General features: G+C 40.5%; 1 protein-coding gene across 1 annotated transcript in view; it reads right to left on the bottom strand.

Moving 5' to 3' along the window:
- Positions 1-16,234, bottom strand: part of LOC105540255 (chromosome unknown open reading frame, human C5orf22) — a 24,990-nt gene extending 8,756 nt beyond the window's left edge. The window contains exons 1-7 of the mRNA XM_011980797.1: positions 16,033-16,234; positions 14,075-14,220; positions 12,583-12,732; positions 9,821-10,250; positions 7,511-7,573; positions 7,103-7,224; positions 3,921-3,987 (exon numbers count right to left, since the gene is read on the bottom strand). Coding sequence (XP_011836187.1) covers positions 3,921-3,987; positions 7,103-7,224; positions 7,511-7,573; positions 9,821-10,250; positions 12,583-12,732; positions 14,075-14,220; positions 16,033-16,113 — 1,059 coding nt within the window. The 5' untranslated portion in view covers positions 16,114-16,234. The remainder of the gene's footprint in view (positions 1-3,920; positions 3,988-7,102; positions 7,225-7,510; positions 7,574-9,820; positions 10,251-12,582; positions 12,733-14,074; positions 14,221-16,032) is intronic.
- Positions 16,235-16,371: the final 137 nt, after the last annotated feature.

Here is a 16,371-nt window from a genome sequence, read left to right as displayed (position 1 = left end):
GTTAGCCAGGATGGTCTCCATCTCCTGACCTCATGATCCGCCCGCCTCAGCCTCCCAAAGTGCTGGGATTACAGGCGTGAGCCACTGCGCCCAGCCAAGATCTGATGGTTTTATTTTTTTTGAGACAGAGTTTCACTCTTGTTGCCCAGGCTGGAGTGCAATGGCACAATCTTGGCTGACCACAACCTCCACCTCCTGGGTTCAAGCGATTATCTTGCCTCAGCCTCCCAAGTAGCTGGGATTATAGGGATGCGCCACCACGCCCGGCTAATTCTGTATTTTTCATAGAGATGGGGTTTCTCCATGTTGGTCAGGCTGGTCTCGAACTCCTGACCTCAGGTGATCTACTCGCCTCGGCCTCCCAAAATGCTGGGATCACAGGTGTGAGCCACCGTGCCCGGTCAGAGATCTGATGGTTCTAAAAACAGATGTCTCCCTGCAGAGAAGCTGTCTCTTCTTGTCTGCTGCCATGTGAGACGTGTCTTTCACCTTCTGCCATGATTGTGAGGCTGCTCCAGCCATGTGGAACACTAAGTCCATTAAATCTTTTTCTTTTGTAAATTGCCCAGTCTTGGGTATGTCTTTATCAGCAGTGTGAAAATAGACTAATACAGTAAATTGGTACCAGTAGAGTAGGGCACTGTTGAAAAGGTACCTGAAAATGTGGAAGCAACTTTGGAACTGGCAGAGGTTGGAACAGTTTGGAGGGTTCAGAAGAAGGCAGGGAAATGTGAACAGTTTGGAACTTCCTAGAGACTTGTTGAATGGCTTGGACCAAAATGCTGATAATGACATGGACAATGAAATCCAGACTGAGGTGGTCTCAGATGGAGATGAAGAACTTGCTAGGAACTGGAACAAAGGTGACTCTTGTTATATTTTAGCAGAGACTGGTGGCATTTTGCCCTCGCCCTAAGATGTGTGGAACTTTGAACTTGAGAGATGATTTAGCATATCTGGTGGAAGAAATTTCTAAGCAGCAAAACATTCAAGAGGTGACTTGGGTGCTGTTAAAGGCATCCAGTTTTTAAATTTTTATTATTTTTTTTTGAAATGGAGTCTTGCTCTGTCACCCAAGCTGGAATGCAGTGGTACCATCTCGGCTCACTGCAGCCTTCGCCTCTCAGGTTCAAGCGATTCTTTGCCTTAGCCTCCTGAGTAGCTAGGATTACAGGTGTGTCCTGCCACACCCAGGTAAGTTTTGTATTTTCAGTAGAGAAGGGGTTTTGACACGTTGGTCAGGTTGGTCTTGAACTCCTGGCCTCAAATGATCCACCCGCCTTGGCCTCTCAAAATGCTGGGATTACAGGCGTGAACCACCGCACCTGGCCAAGGCATTCAGTTTTAAGAGGGAAACGGAGCATAAAAGTTTGGAAAATTTGCAGCCTGACAATGTGAAAGAAAAGAAAATTCCATTTTTTGAGAAGAAATTCAAGCTGGCTGCAGAAATTTGCATAAGTAACGAGGAGCCAAATGTTAATCCCCAAGATAATAAAGAAAATGTATCCAGGGCATGTCAGAGACCTTTGCGGTAGCCCCTCCTGTCACAGGCCTGAAGGTTTAGGAGGAAAAAATTGTTTCATGTGCAGGGCTCAGGGGCCCAGTGATGTGTACAGCCTAGGGACTTGGTGTCCTGTGTCTCAGCTGCTCCAGCCATGGCTAAAATGGACCAATATAGAGCTCGGGCCATGGCTTCAGATGGCCTTGGCAGCTTCCAGTTAGTGTTGAGCCTGCGAGTGCACAGAAGTCAAGAATTGAAGTTTGGGAACTTCTGCCCAGATTTCAGAAGATGTATGGAAATACCTGGATGCCCAGGCAGAAGTTTGCTGCAGGGGCTGGGGCCTTATGGAGAACCTCTGCTAGGGCAGTGTGGAAGGGAAATGTGGGGTTGGATCCCCACCGAGAGTCCCTAGGGGCACCACCTAGTAGAGCTGTGAGAAGAGGGCCGCTGTCTGTCCTCCAGACCCCAGAATGGTAGATCCACTGACAGTTTGTACCGTGTGCCTGGAAAAGCTGCAGACACTCAACACCAGCCCATGAAAGCTGCCAGGAGGGAGGTTGTACCCCGCAAAGCCATAGGGGCAGAGTTGCCCAAGACAATGCGAACCCACCTCTTGCATCAGAGTGACCTGGATGTGAGACATGGAGTCAAATATGATCTTTTTGGAGCTTTAAGATTTGACTGAAGATGGACTTCAGACTTGCATTGCCCCTTTGTTTGGGCCACTTCCTCCCATTTGGAACGGCTGTATTTACCCAATGCTTGTACATCCATTGTATCTCGGAAGTAATTAACTTGCTTTTGATTTTACAGGCTCATAGGTGGAAGGGACTTGCCTTGTCTCAGATGAGATGTTGGACTGTGGACTTCTGAGTTAATGCTGAAATGAGTTGAGACTTTGAGGGACTGTTGGGAAGGCATGACTGGTTTTGAAATGTGAGGACATGAGATTTGGGAGGGGCCAAGGGTAGAATGACATGGTTTGGCTGTATCCCCACCCAAATCTCATCTTGAATTGTAATGCCCACAATTCCTACATGTCGTGGGAGGAACCCGATGGGAGGTGATTGAATTGTGGGGGTGGGTCTTTCCTGTGCTGTTCTCATGATAGTCAATGAGTCTCACGAGATCTCATGGTTTTAAAAACCGGAGTCTCCCTGTACAATCTCTCTTTTCTTGTCTGTCACCATGTGAGACATGCCTTTCACCTTCCGCCATGACTGTGAGGCCTCCCCAGTCATATGGAACTGTAAGTCCATTAAATCTCTTTTGTAAATTGCCTAGTTTGGGTATGTCTTTATCAGCAGTGTGAAAACAGACATCTCTTATTTTAAAGAATACCAGCAAATTCTTATAAATGCAATCAATACTTAAATCAATACTTCAGTTTTAGTCAAAGTGGTCTGACTGTATTCCATAAGTAAATAAAATATGCAAACCCAGCTTACTGAAGTAAGAGAAAGACCACACTAAGAGGCAGGAGACTTGGAAGTCTTAGCCCTGGCATCAAATCTGAGAAAAGTCACTTGAACTTTTTTTTTTTTTTTTTTTGAGACGGGGTCTCACTCTGTCACTCAGGCTGGAGTGCAGTGGCACGATCTGGGCTCACTGCAAGCAAGCTCTGCCTCCTGGGTTCACACCATTCTCCTGCCTCAGCTTCCCGAGTAGCTTGGACTACAGGCGCCTGCCACCATGCCTGGCTAATTTTTTGTTATTTTTAGTAGAGACAGGGTTTCACCATGTTAGCCAGGATGGTCTCGATCTCCTGACCTCGTAATCTGCTGGCCTCGGCCTCTCAAAGTGCTGGGATTACAGGCGTGAGCCACCGCGCCTGGACATTTGAATATTTTAAGCTGTAGCTTTCTCATCTCAAGTACCAGGTCAAATGGGAAAATATATGCTTCAAAGACTGCAAAATGATATACAAATAAATTATGACTAAAAGTATCTTTGGCTATAGCATTCAGATCCCTGTTGACAAATAGCTAACATATTTAAAACGTGCTAGTCACAGCTCTCTCTTTTTTCTTTTCTTATGGTTTTTACAAACAGAAAAGTTTTTAAATAGGGAGGAAAAGAAGGAAGAAGGAAGGGAGTATAAATAGTCATCAATAAAAAATGGACCATTTTAGAAATTGTGTACTTTTCTTTTGTCTGGTGAAGAGAGATCTGACCCCAGACAAAACTAAAAAAATACACAGGACTTTTGCTTCATAAGTAAAATTGAGGAAAAAATGTTTTTTTTCAGTATTCTGTTTCAATGTATGTATTTTTTTCACTCATTTCTTTTCTTAATAATTATTTCACACTTCACAGGAACACAAACAAAAACGAACCACTTTAACAAAAAGCAAATTCTTCTACCCAGAAAATTGTCTTTACAAAGGGTCAATTTTACATGTTAATATAAAATATTTACCATTTCATAGTCTGGTACTTCCATCCGTTTTTTCAAACTCTGTACGAGGGGAACTAGTGATTCCATTCTGGAAAAAAGCCATCCCACTCAATTAAACATCACAACCACCGCAACTAAAATGACAATAGTAAATGATACATTATACTAGCATTTACCATAATAACATGCTTCATATGGTACTTGGGAAATAAAAGATGCTGTCCAAATATCTTAAAATATTAAGAAATAAATGTTTCCTGTTTTCTTACCCAAAACATTGATATAACCATTGATGCTTTTAAGGTATTAAGTTTAGGTGGACCTTTTGGAAGCTCTGACTGGCTAATGCTTCTAGTGTTTTAATTCCTCCTCCACAAATATTCACTAATTTGCTGGGAGTAAAAAAAGAAAGAAAAAAGGAGGCATGGAGGCCTGCCTGCTTGCCCACTTGTCCTGTTACTTTTTCCTTTTTATTAATGACATTTTCTAGGCTTCTGGACCCTAACCAACCACCTCACTTCCCTAGACATAGTGAAGCCTCTATGCCGAGGGTCTGGCTCTTTAGGGTCATGGTTAGTTTGGGGAGACTTTTCTTTCAGTGTCATCTACTTTTCCTTTATGCTATTTTTTCTCCCTTCAATACCAAGCACAGTCTAAACTCACTACTGTTGCAGTCTCATCATATCTTCAAGTCTGTATTAGAACTCTCTGCTGGTGACGAGAAGCTAACCGGGCATGCTCAGTAGGCAGAGTGGGTTTCAATGGAAGTCTGTGGGCTGGACTTAGGATTCCAGGGTTTCCAGGCTTATTTTGTTGTTGTTGTTAAAGTTTTAAACTTAGCTTGAGACTTCATGAAATAACAAAATAATAGGATTTTTCAGTATTTCTAGGAAGACTCCTGTCCTGTGACTTACTTCTCTATCTCCCTCTTCTATCATTTCAAAAAAGAAGGAATCATTTTAGAACCCTATACTGAAGAGGAAAAAGCATTAACTGATGTTTTTTTTTTTTTTCTTTTTTTGAGATAGGGCCTCCCTCTGTCACCCAGGCTGGAGTGCAGTGGTGCGATCTCAGCTCACTGCAGCCTTGACCTCAAGTGATCCTCCCACCTCAGCCTCCCAAGTAGTTGGGGCCACAGGTGCATGACACCATGCCTGGCTAATTTTTTGTATTTTTTTTGTAAAGACAGGATTTCACCATGTCACCCAAGCTGGTCTCGAACTCCTGAGCTCAAGCGATCTGCCCACCTTGGCCTCCCAAAGTGCTCAGATTATAGGCGTGAGCCACCATGCCTGGCCATTAACTGATGTTAAAGTGCCTAATCAATACTTACTGATGTGATTAATATTACTGTGAATTATTCCTCTACATCACTGCTTTGTTAGTGTCAATAATTAAAGCTTTATGATGTTTACATTTTAGGGATGCTTCTGAATATTTTAAGTAAAAATTACAATGAGTATTTTGAATAGATAATACATGCACATAGCAAAAGAAATAATTTCTCACTCGTATACTTCGTCATTTAGCCATAGAATTCCTTTCCCCAGAGGCAACCACTGTTCCAGGTTCTTCCATATTCTTCTAGAGATCTGCTGAATTATTTTTAATAACCATAACATGACAAATCTTAGTGGTTGTTCATGTTCTGGCCTAAAGTATTATTGATTCTAATTTCCCATTTTATCTTGCTACCTTACAACTGATTTTCTTTTGTTTACACTAGAGAGAATAATATGACAGTTTGTGGGAGATTAGTTTTAAAATAAGCTAGTTCTGGTTTTCCTATGCTCATGGAGACCAAAAGGTTTGTCTGATGGTTTTATTTTAGTTTTCTGGCCGTTTGAGATTACATGATTTAAGACTTATTTTAGAGAAAAATCACTGTAATATTTATGCCAATATTCTTTCACGCCAGCTTCAATACCAAAGGCTTTCACTCAAAAAGAACTCTCTTCACACTTTCAAGGTAATATGAACAGTCAGTCAAATAAATGACCTGATGGAGAATCTAGCCTTCAAATACTGTTCCTTCATGTCAGTTTTTGCACTGGGGTTTTTCTGTGTGTGTGTGTGTGTGTTGTTTGTTTGTTTTTTTGAGATGGAGTCTCACTCTGTCGCCCAGGCTGAGTGCAGTGGCGTGATCCCTGCTTACTGCAAGCTCCCCCTCCCGGGTTCACTCCATTCTCCTGCCTCCTGTAGTCTCCTGTAGCTGGGACTGCAGGCGCCTGACACCACGCCTGATTAATTCTTTCTTTTTTTTGTATTTTTAGTAGAGACTGGGTTTTACCGTGTTGGCCAGGATGGTCTTGATCTCCTGACCTCGTGATCTGCCCGCCTCAGCCTCCCAAAGTGCTGGGATTGCAGGTGTGAGCCATCCTCCTGCCTCAGCCTCCCAAAGTGCTGGGATTGCAGGTGTGAGCCACTGAGCCCAGCCAAGTTTTCGCATTGTAATTTACTTGTCAAGTAATTTACTTTTCTGTTGTTAGATTAGTATTTTTTTCTTATTCTACTTAGGACAGGGAATGCCTATGTACTACTCATCTTTAATTCTCTTTAAGACCTCATACAGTATCTCATATTTAGGGGCAGCTACCGCACAAAGACTAAAAACATGCCTACTTACTATGTGACTTTGGCCAATTTCCTTAACCTTGGTTTTTTCGTCTATAAAATTGACATAATAAGAATAAAACCGTAAGGCTGTTGTAAGGAGTACATGAGATAAGGCAAGGAAAAATATTAGATAAAGGGTACACAGAAAATACTCAATAATGTCTACTGTTGTTAGTAAATGTGTCGAAATTTAATACTAATTCTTTTTTCTCTTTCTTTTTTCAGACAAGTCTCTGTCACCCAGGATAGAGTGCAGTGGCATGATCACAGCTCACTGCAGACTCAAACTCCTAGGCTCAAGCAATCCTCACACTTCAGCCTTCCAAGTAGCTGGGAGTAGCGGCTATAGTGGCTACAGGTAGGTGCCACCATATCTGGCTAATTAAAAAACTTTTTTTTAGAGACAGGGTCTTATTACATTACCCAGACTGGTCTGGAACTCCGGGCCTCAAGTGATCCTCTCCTACCTCAGCATCCCAAGTAGCTGAATACTAAGTTTTTAAAAGCAATGTATCTTGCAAATTTAGGAACATATCTAGGACTGAAAGTTAGTAGAGTTGGGGGGAAAAAATGTTTGAGAGTCTTACCCAGGGTTTGAAGCCCATCTCTGTACAGTTTCTTCATCATCACCATCACACAAATCGGCAAAAGTGGCTTCTAAATCCTCTAACTGATGAATTCGAGTATCAACAATATCTACCAAATCTTCCTTTAAATACATTGAAAAGCTGAGATTACATAGTTATTCTTTCAAAAAACAAGCAACATTCCATTACAAAAAAAACTTGGCTCTATTAGTTAAAACATAATTTTCAAGGACTAACCATGGGCTTTGCCAATACACACACACACACACACACACACACACACACACACACACACTCACTTTGAGCAGTCTCACTTTGAGCAGTCTTTGAGATCACTGTAGTAATTTGCAAGATACTATTAGTTATATGATAAATGAATAAAACCCCAAAGAAACAAATGGAGGATACCTCTGTTAGGTTGGTGCCAGGTTTCTTAAATTTGTACAGCTCTTGTAAGATTTTGTACTCTTCCTGGAAAACAAAACAAAAAATCCACATACCAGAAAAAAGAAGTTAAAAATTTTTAATGATATTCTTTAAGGAAGAGACAGCCTTGCTTGTGATATAAGAACATCTCAGATAATTATTTAAAAGTTTGTATGGGAGAATGAGGCAAAATGTATACTTTAGATTTTTATTGTAATAATTTTATTGTAAATATTGTAAAATTTATTTTATTGTAAATATCACTTCTTCAAGGCAACTCTATCCAGCTGGGCATGACAATACTATGTAAAAATTACCTAAGGAAGCATACTTGGTGGCTAATGGGTCATGACATGAAAATATTTTAAATAATATTCCACTATATAAATGGTATGTCCTAGGATATAAACAGACTTTAGCTATTTACAGGAAATATACGTATCTTTAATAACAACAACAAAGAACTCCCCATGTCCACTTTGCAGCCATTTCTCTAACAACAGAAGAGAACTCTTAAGTACAAAGGCAATACTGGAGGCAGAATGTCAAAGACATAGAACCTCGGTCAGGAGGCTCCACTAAGGGGAGAAAGAGGTTTGCTATACAAACTTTGTAGGATAATGTTTCCCCTTGTTTAGCACAGCTACATGGATCCATTATATAGGTGGGTACACCTGGCCCCAGTAATCCTATTTAGGAGTATTCTCGGAAAGAGGTTATACCCAAGAGCTAAGATTCATTAAGCACAATGTTGTGGCATATCTTCAGCGCTTTATTCATTCATTATAACAATCCTGAGTTGGGTATGACTATTATTCTGATTTGGTACTTGAAGAAACTATGGGTCAGAAAGATTAAGTAATTTTCCTAAGATCATATAGCTAATAAACAGTAGAGGTAACAATAGAACTTAACTCCCCTAACTTTTGAACATGCTTCTTTTTTTTCTTCTTTTTTGAGATGGAGTCTTGCTCTGTCACCCAGGCTGGATGGAGTGCAGGGGTGTGATCACGACTCACTGCAGCCTTGACCTCCCAGGCTTAAGTGATCCTCCCATCTTGGCCTCCCGAGTAGTGGGACCACAGGCACGTGCCACTATGCCTGGCTAGATAAAAATTTTTTTTTTTTTTTTTCATAGAGAAGGAGTCTTGCTACATTGCCTACACTGTTCTCAAACTCCTTGGCTCAAGTGGTCCTCCTGCTTTGGCCTCCCAAAGTACTGGGATTATACGTGTGAGCCACTGTACCCAGCCTGAACATGCTCTTAAAAAAAAAAAAAGATGAACACCTGTCTTTCCTAATGATATTTTAAAAATTGCCACTAAATAATAGAGTGTAATACATGTTTTAAAAAAAGTCTATTGTACCAAAGGGTCTAAAAGTGTTCCCAGGTTTCCTGATAGCACTCTAAAAGGAATAACTGCCACTGAATTTCTTATGTAACCTTCTAGAAACTTTCATTACAAATATTTACTACAAATATTTAGGTGAGTAATCAGGCACGTCACTGTTTAAGGAATAATCCGTTACACAGGATTTATATATAGAATATCTCTGGAAAGATACACAAGAAACTGACCACAGTATTCATTTCTGAAACAAAGAACTGAGGGAATAGGGATAAGAGAGTGCTGTTTTTCAATGTACACTTGTGCCTTGGTATCCGTGGGGGATTGGTTCGGGGACCTCCTGTGGATACCAAAATCTGTGGTTGCTCAAGTCCCTGATATAAAATAGTGTAGTATTTGCATATAACCTATGCATACCCTCTCATATGCTTTAAGTCATCTCTAAATTACTTATGGTATCTAATACAGTGTAAATCCTATGTAAACAGTTGTTATATTGTATTGTTTTTTATTTGTATTATTTTTTACTCTTGTATTGTTATTTCTAGTTGTTTTTTATTTTTTCTGAATATTTCCTATCTGTGGCTGATTAAATCCACGGATACAGAGGGCTGACTGTATATACCTGTACTGTATGATTTAATTTTTATCCATCACCCATGTATACATTACCCCAATTAATAAATGCAAAATAATGAATACTATCTACAGCAGGAGTTGGCAATCCACAGCCTAGAGCCTGTTTTTGTATGGCCCTCAAGTTAGGAATGGTATATACAACTTTAACAGGTTTAGAAAACAACAGAAAAGGGTATTAGTAGAGAATGTGAACCCCAAAGCCTAAAATAATTGCTAGCTGTCTGTTTAAAGAGTTTGCTGACTCCTCATCTAGAGAAAAGCCACACAATTCTCAAGATCTATGTGTTAAAAATATAATATTTACCTGAGTGAACATTTCTTTGAAGGGATTCTTCACTGAAAAAAAATCCAAGTCAATATCTAAAACAAATGCCTTCCCTTTCTTCAAAATTTCCAGAATCTCCCCAATGCTGGCGGCAGTCTGGCATTCCTGATTTTCAGAAGAACATGAACATGATGGTTCTAGGCAAGTCTGGTCACTTCTCTGTGTCGCTGTGTCCTTTTCCAGTCCTTCTGAAGAAGAGTCACAGTTAGTAGAGGCAGTGTTTTCCGAATCTTCCAGGTCTAGCTTTGGTTTCTTAGCAGAAGACACTGCATCGTTTTCTTCTTGATTGTTACAGAGTTTATAAGGTTTTACCATAATTACATCCAATTGTAACGGTTTTTGGTTCTCTAGCTGGTCTTCAGGTACATACAGACCATCACTTAGGAAGTAATGATCTGTACTTGTAACCCTGAATCAGAGGAAAAAACGATTTTTAAGAAGAATGGGAAAATTAGTTGACATTTCACTATGGCATGGCAGAAATATAAGAATGGACCTATTTGACAAAAACTGAGAGCAGTCTCTAGTATTTGTACTTCCTGTTCTTCTGTAGAAATAGCATTCCTCAAATTCTTAGCTGGACACACAGCTGCCCCACATAAAGACTACATTTCAGTCTGCCTTGCCTGGTGTGGCCATGTGATTAAATTCAGGCCAGTGGCTGTGAATGGAAGAAAAGCATACAGAGCTCTGCTCTCCTGTTTCCTGCTGACTGGCATATGAACACAGAGGTGGCAAGCCACCTTGGACTATAAAGACAAGGGCAGTATTCTAGAGATGGTGGTGCAAAAAGATAGAAGGAATTAGGGTTCCCCAAACTCTAGAGCTGCCACATAGGCCTGCACTGTGTACACTGAATTCTAATATAAGAATAAACTCTTGTTTAAGCCAGTGTTCCTTTGTTTTCTCTCATACCAGCTGAATCTTTATCCAAAAAATCATTGAAGAGAAAAATTTCATCTGGAAATAATTTCTCTTCATAGAAACTCCCCGACATATTTTACAGCTTTGTTAATTTCTATATAACCGTAATATTTTCAATATGAAAGGTGACTAGGTAAATAAACAGTGAAGCCAAATACTTCTTCTAGAGGCATGCCTTACCCACCTAAAATAATGGTTAATATTTATTTCCCACTTGCCTTCTCCCAGCATACACAGCTGTAAACTGTAAAAGTTATTTTCCAAAAATAGATTAATGACATAGTAAAACTAATGTCCAAGCTTATTAAAACTGTACAACCCTAAGATGAGGCTGTATCCCCCAACCTAAATTAATATTCTTTTTAATAACAGCAGTTTTCCCGTGTTCCTATCATACAAACATACAAATATTTGTCAAACTAAACACCTACATGTATATGTGTCTATTCCATAAAGTTTTACTTGCAGGATTAACCAAAATCATGAATCAAAATCTTCCAAAATTGTTAATCAGAGACAGAGTTTCAAATGTCTGTGTCAGATTGCTGAAAATTATTTGATTTTGTAGGTTAAATCAGGCCTACCCACGGAAGTACTCAGTAAAAACCCTACTACTATTTCACACATACCAGTAGTATGTACAATATTTATATGCTGAGTCTTAATTATTTCTTTTGAATTATATCTGAAATAAATACAATTTTCATATATCACAACAAAGCCATTGGTGTGAATGATAAGAATATATACTACAAAAGTTAATTGTGTCATTAAGAATAAATTAGAAATAAAGTATCATTTTCAATAAGGAAGACCATCTGATTTTCAACGTATTACCATTTCATTCCACTATCCCTAAGGTTCTAGAATGTTATGGCTATACTGCTTAAAATATTTATCCCATTACAAGAGAATTTTAGAGTCAAGAACATATTGACATTTCTAAAAGTATTATAGTATCACAAGATACACAAAACATTGGTTAAATAGCTTACACAATAAAAACAGTTGCACATGTATGTCAAGTCAGAGGATACTGTAACTTACTTTAGATTAAGTACTTATCTGAAACTACTTATATTATAATCAAGAAAATTAAAGCCCCAAATCTACTTATTCAGCAGTTGGATTTATAAAAAAATCAAAGTGAGATAATTTTGCCCTTTCACTACTAATTATTGTTTTTTTTTTGAGATGGAGTCTCATTCTGTTGCCCAGGCTGGAGTGCAGTGGCACGATCTTGGCTCACTGCAAGCTCCGCCACCCAGGTTCACGTCATTCTGCCTCCTCAGCCTCCCGAGTAGCTGGGACTATAGGTGCCCGCCACCATGCCTGGCTACTTTTGTTTCTGTATTTTTAGTAGAGATGGAGTTTCACCATTTTAGCCAGGATAGTCTCGATCTCCTGACCTCGTGATCCGCCCACCTCGGCCTCCCAAAGTGCTGGGATTACAGGTGTGAGCCACCGCAGCAAATTCAGCAGACAACAGTTACATTGAAAGGAAACAGTAAAATGTACTACTGAATATATAAATCTATAAAATACTTCAGTGGCTTAAGGAGTTAATCACCAATGAAGCCCAAATTCCAAAGGATAAAGATCACATTCAAAATCTAATTTGACCAGCAACTAAATATAAATGGTACATGAAGAACATCAAGAGACTTAAAAGTTTGTTCTTCATGTTTTGAGAACTCTTTGGAGAAGTTGAGGCTTAATCTGATCCTATTTGTGTGCAGAGACTTATGAAGTTATTATAGGAATCCGAAATAAGAAACATTCAATCATGTCCATATTCACAAATATGAGGAAATTACCTGATTGTTGTGGTAGAAGTGTCTTTACCTACTAAAAAGTGGTGTTTTCCCTCTCTGATTTGCTGAGCCCATGTGGGATGAAACCATACTACATGTGAAAAATGGCCAGCATAAACCGCAGGCATAATCCAATTTTCAATACTTAATTCTCTGGAAAAGAAATAGACAACATTAGAACTTTAAAGGTGTTTTTTTTTCCCCCAAGTGTAATTTCATCCACAACATTTTAAGACCACAGGTCTCAAAGTGTGGTCCCTTGAATGGTTCCTGAGACTTTTTCAGGGACATCACTATTACAAAACTATTTTCATGAAAATACTAAGGTATTATCTCCTGCTTTCATTTATTGACATTTGCAAAGATGGTACAAAGGCACTGGTGGGTTAATGTTCCAACATTAATTAAGGCAGCAGCACCAAACTGTTAGTAGTTACTATATTCCTCATTACCAAGCACTGCCAAAATAAATAAATAAATAAATAAATATAAAAGTTTCATTTGAGAACATCTTGATTTTATTAAATTTCCATCTTGAGTATACATTTTAAAATATTCTGTGACAAAATGAGAGATGCACAGAAAGCTCTCCTGCTATGTAGTTTGAAGCACAACAGTTGTCTCAACAAAAAGCACTTGTGACTGAAATTTGAGGTGAACACCATTTATCTTGAAAGGAGTGATCAATAAACTATGATTATTCACACTTGATACTGAATTGCTGAATTTTACATTTCAAATAAGCTTTAATAAACTACTACTTTTCAAGTTTTGGTGCACTATCAAAGAATATTCACAATTATCTGAAGAGGCTATGAAAATATGCTTTCCTTTTCCAATTACATGTCTGTGAAAGCCTGAATTTTCATCATATTTTTCAACCAAAACAACATACGGCAATGGACTAAATGCAGAAATAGACATTTAGTCTCTATAAAGAAATAGACAATGGTCTCTATAAAGGCAAATATTAACAGGATTAAACATTGGCCAGGCTGTTTTTGTAAGCAAAGTTTTTTTGGTTTGTTTCTTTTAAGAGATGGGGTCTGGTTATGTTGCCCAGTCTGGAGTGCAGAGGCTATCCACAGGCTTGACCACAGCCTGGAACTGCTGGCCTCATGTGATCTTCCCACCTCAGCCTCCTGAGTAGCTGGGACTACAGGCTCATCCACCATGCCCAGTTTGTAAATAAAGTTTTATTGGAACACAGCTACTATCATTTGTTTACACAGTGCCTATGATTGTTTTCACACTACAAAGGCAAAGGTAAATAGCTGCAACAAAGACCATATGGCCAGCAAACCTAAAATATTCACTAACCTGGCTCTTTAAGAAAGTTATCAACACTTGTTCTAAATAAAATGAAAAAGGCAAAAAGACAAACAAAAAACCCCCAAACCCATGAGTTTCGCAAAGTCTATTTCCTATAATTACTTATTATCTACCACAAATTGTACTTCAAACACAAAAGACCATGAATAAAATCACATATTACCCGAAGAGTGTTTCCTTATCAAACACAGTGTCTGCTGGCATATTCACAGGAATAAGGAGGTCTGGATGTGAGTCGAAATGTAAAAAACTTATATTACTGGCAGGAAGATGCTTTGAGCCTATGGCCCGGTATATAAAGGGTAGAACCTGTAAAAGACACAGGCACATAATCAGAATTAACACTGAAACCATGAGCACACACTCAACTGCAGACTGAAAAATGCTAAGTAATGCACATAATTGAAAGCATACTATGTTGCTGAAAAGTGGAAAAAGATAAAATTTATTGTAGATGGTGCAGATGATAATAATCTCCAGCATTACTTTGTCCTCAGAACTTCCAACCTGCACCTCTAGCTGCCTTCCTGCTGCCACCTCCAACTCAACAGGTCATGTGGGGAAACAGACCAGGACTGGGGCTTAGGAACAAACTACCGCTTAATGCCTGTTCTAACATTAACTAGGTGTTTAAGGTATCCTAGGTCTCAAAGTATTTTTTTTTTTTCCTTTAAAAAGGGATAGGGTCTTGCTCTGTCACCCAGCCTGGAGAGCAGTGGTGTGATCATGGCTCACTGCAGCCTTGGGCTCCTGGGCTCAGGCGTTCCTCCCACCTCAGTCTCCTGAGTAGCTGGGATTACAGGCATGCACCACTACGCCCGGCTAATTTTTTCACTTCTATTTTTGTAGTGATGGGATTTCGCTCTGCTGTCCAGACTGGTTAGGGTCTTTTTGGTACCCTTAGAATGGTGGAGTTGGGCTAGGTGGTCCATAAAGGCCATTTCTCCTCTTACATCTTGTCTAATTCTAGGTTTAATACCTAATTTGAAAGCACCATCTAACCTAGGCTTTCTCATTCTCTCAAGGTCATAGACACTATATCCAGGTCCTGAGAAACCTATCTTCCTCTCCTATTAACTGTCACTATCAGTAAATCCCTCTTATGTTTTAACATCCATAGAACCGCCTCCCATCCCAAGCCTACGGATGCTACTTTAAAACAAATTTATTAGATCCATGGGCCTCCTTTGTTGACTTGGAAAAGTCTAGATTAAGACACTAATTTAGCTACTGTAAATCAGCACGGCCATAAACATGGAAACCCCTTTTAGTGTTTATCTATGCAGGGCACTGTCTTAAAATATATATATTTTTTTACGCAATATGGGCCGTGTGCAGTAGCTCACGCCTGTAATCCCAGCACTTTGGGAGGCCGACGGGGGCCGATCATGTGAGGTCAGACGTTCAGACCATCCTGCCTAACATGGCGAAGCCCCTTCTCTACTAAAAATACAAAAATTAGCTGGGCACGGTGATGTGTGCCTGTGATCCCAGCTACTCAGGAGGCTGAGGCAGGAGAATCGCTCGACCCCAGGAGGCGGAGGTTGCAGTGAGCCGAGATCGCGCCACTCACTCCAGTGTGGGCAACAGAGAGAGACTCCGTCTCAAAAAAGAAAGAAAGAAAGAAAAAAGAGTTTTAAACACAATATGCACACAATAATACTCCTAACAGCCCTGTGAGTCCTACGATTACTGTCCCCATTTCAGATCAGAGCCCACGTTTCAAGCATAAGGCCTCCCATCTAAACAGCAGGGCTGTGATGGCGATTCCAGGAGACACTTGGAAGCCACAGTTAATTGCAGGTTACGGTCACAGGGCTCTGCAGCCAGCCTGTCCGGGTTTGAATCCCGACGCCACCAGTTGTTTGGTCCTGGGATTTGGGGGCAAACCGAGGTAAATAAGTTGCCCCGACACGTAGGAAGCGCCCATAAATGTCAGTTCTCATTCTTCCTAGTTAGTTGTTTTGGGGTCCTCCCCACAGCAACGGAATCGGGCAGTTTAACTGAATCGGGAGGCCAGACTCTCTGGCCTCCGATGCTAAGGTTGCGCCGTCTGCTTGGCCCTCTGAGCGTCACGGTTTCCGCTGATTCTGCCCCAGAGCCCGGCCGCCGTCCACTCACCTCTTGATGATCCTCCACCACCCACACTGGGAGCTTGGGGTAACGCCGAAGACCAGCGCGCCCTCCCGCGGAGTCACTCATGTTTTTGCGCCCGTCAGCTTTGCAGCAAAGCGGTGGCAGCTGGAGAAGACCCGGGAAAGCCGGCGCCTCAACCCGGCCTTCCCTCTCCGGGCGGACGCGCTCCCTCACCCGGTTGTGTTTTTGGATTGGAGGACGTAGAAGGAGGGGGGCGGGCTCCAAAGGGTCTTTTGCTGACGATTGGTCTAGACGTCCATCGCTTTCATTGAAGCGCCAATCACCGCGTACAAGGCCTGTGGTGGGCTGAAGCGTTTTCCCTCC

The sequence above is a fragment of the Mandrillus leucophaeus genome, unplaced genomic scaffold, assembly GCF_000951045.1.
Source record: "Mandrillus leucophaeus isolate KB7577 unplaced genomic scaffold, Mleu.le_1.0 Scaffold218, whole genome shotgun sequence".
NCBI classification, from domain to species: Eukaryota; Metazoa; Chordata; class Mammalia; order Primates; family Cercopithecidae; genus Mandrillus; species Mandrillus leucophaeus.
The sequence above is the reverse complement of the archived record's forward strand: the minus strand, read 5'-3'. Positions and strand labels throughout refer to the sequence as shown.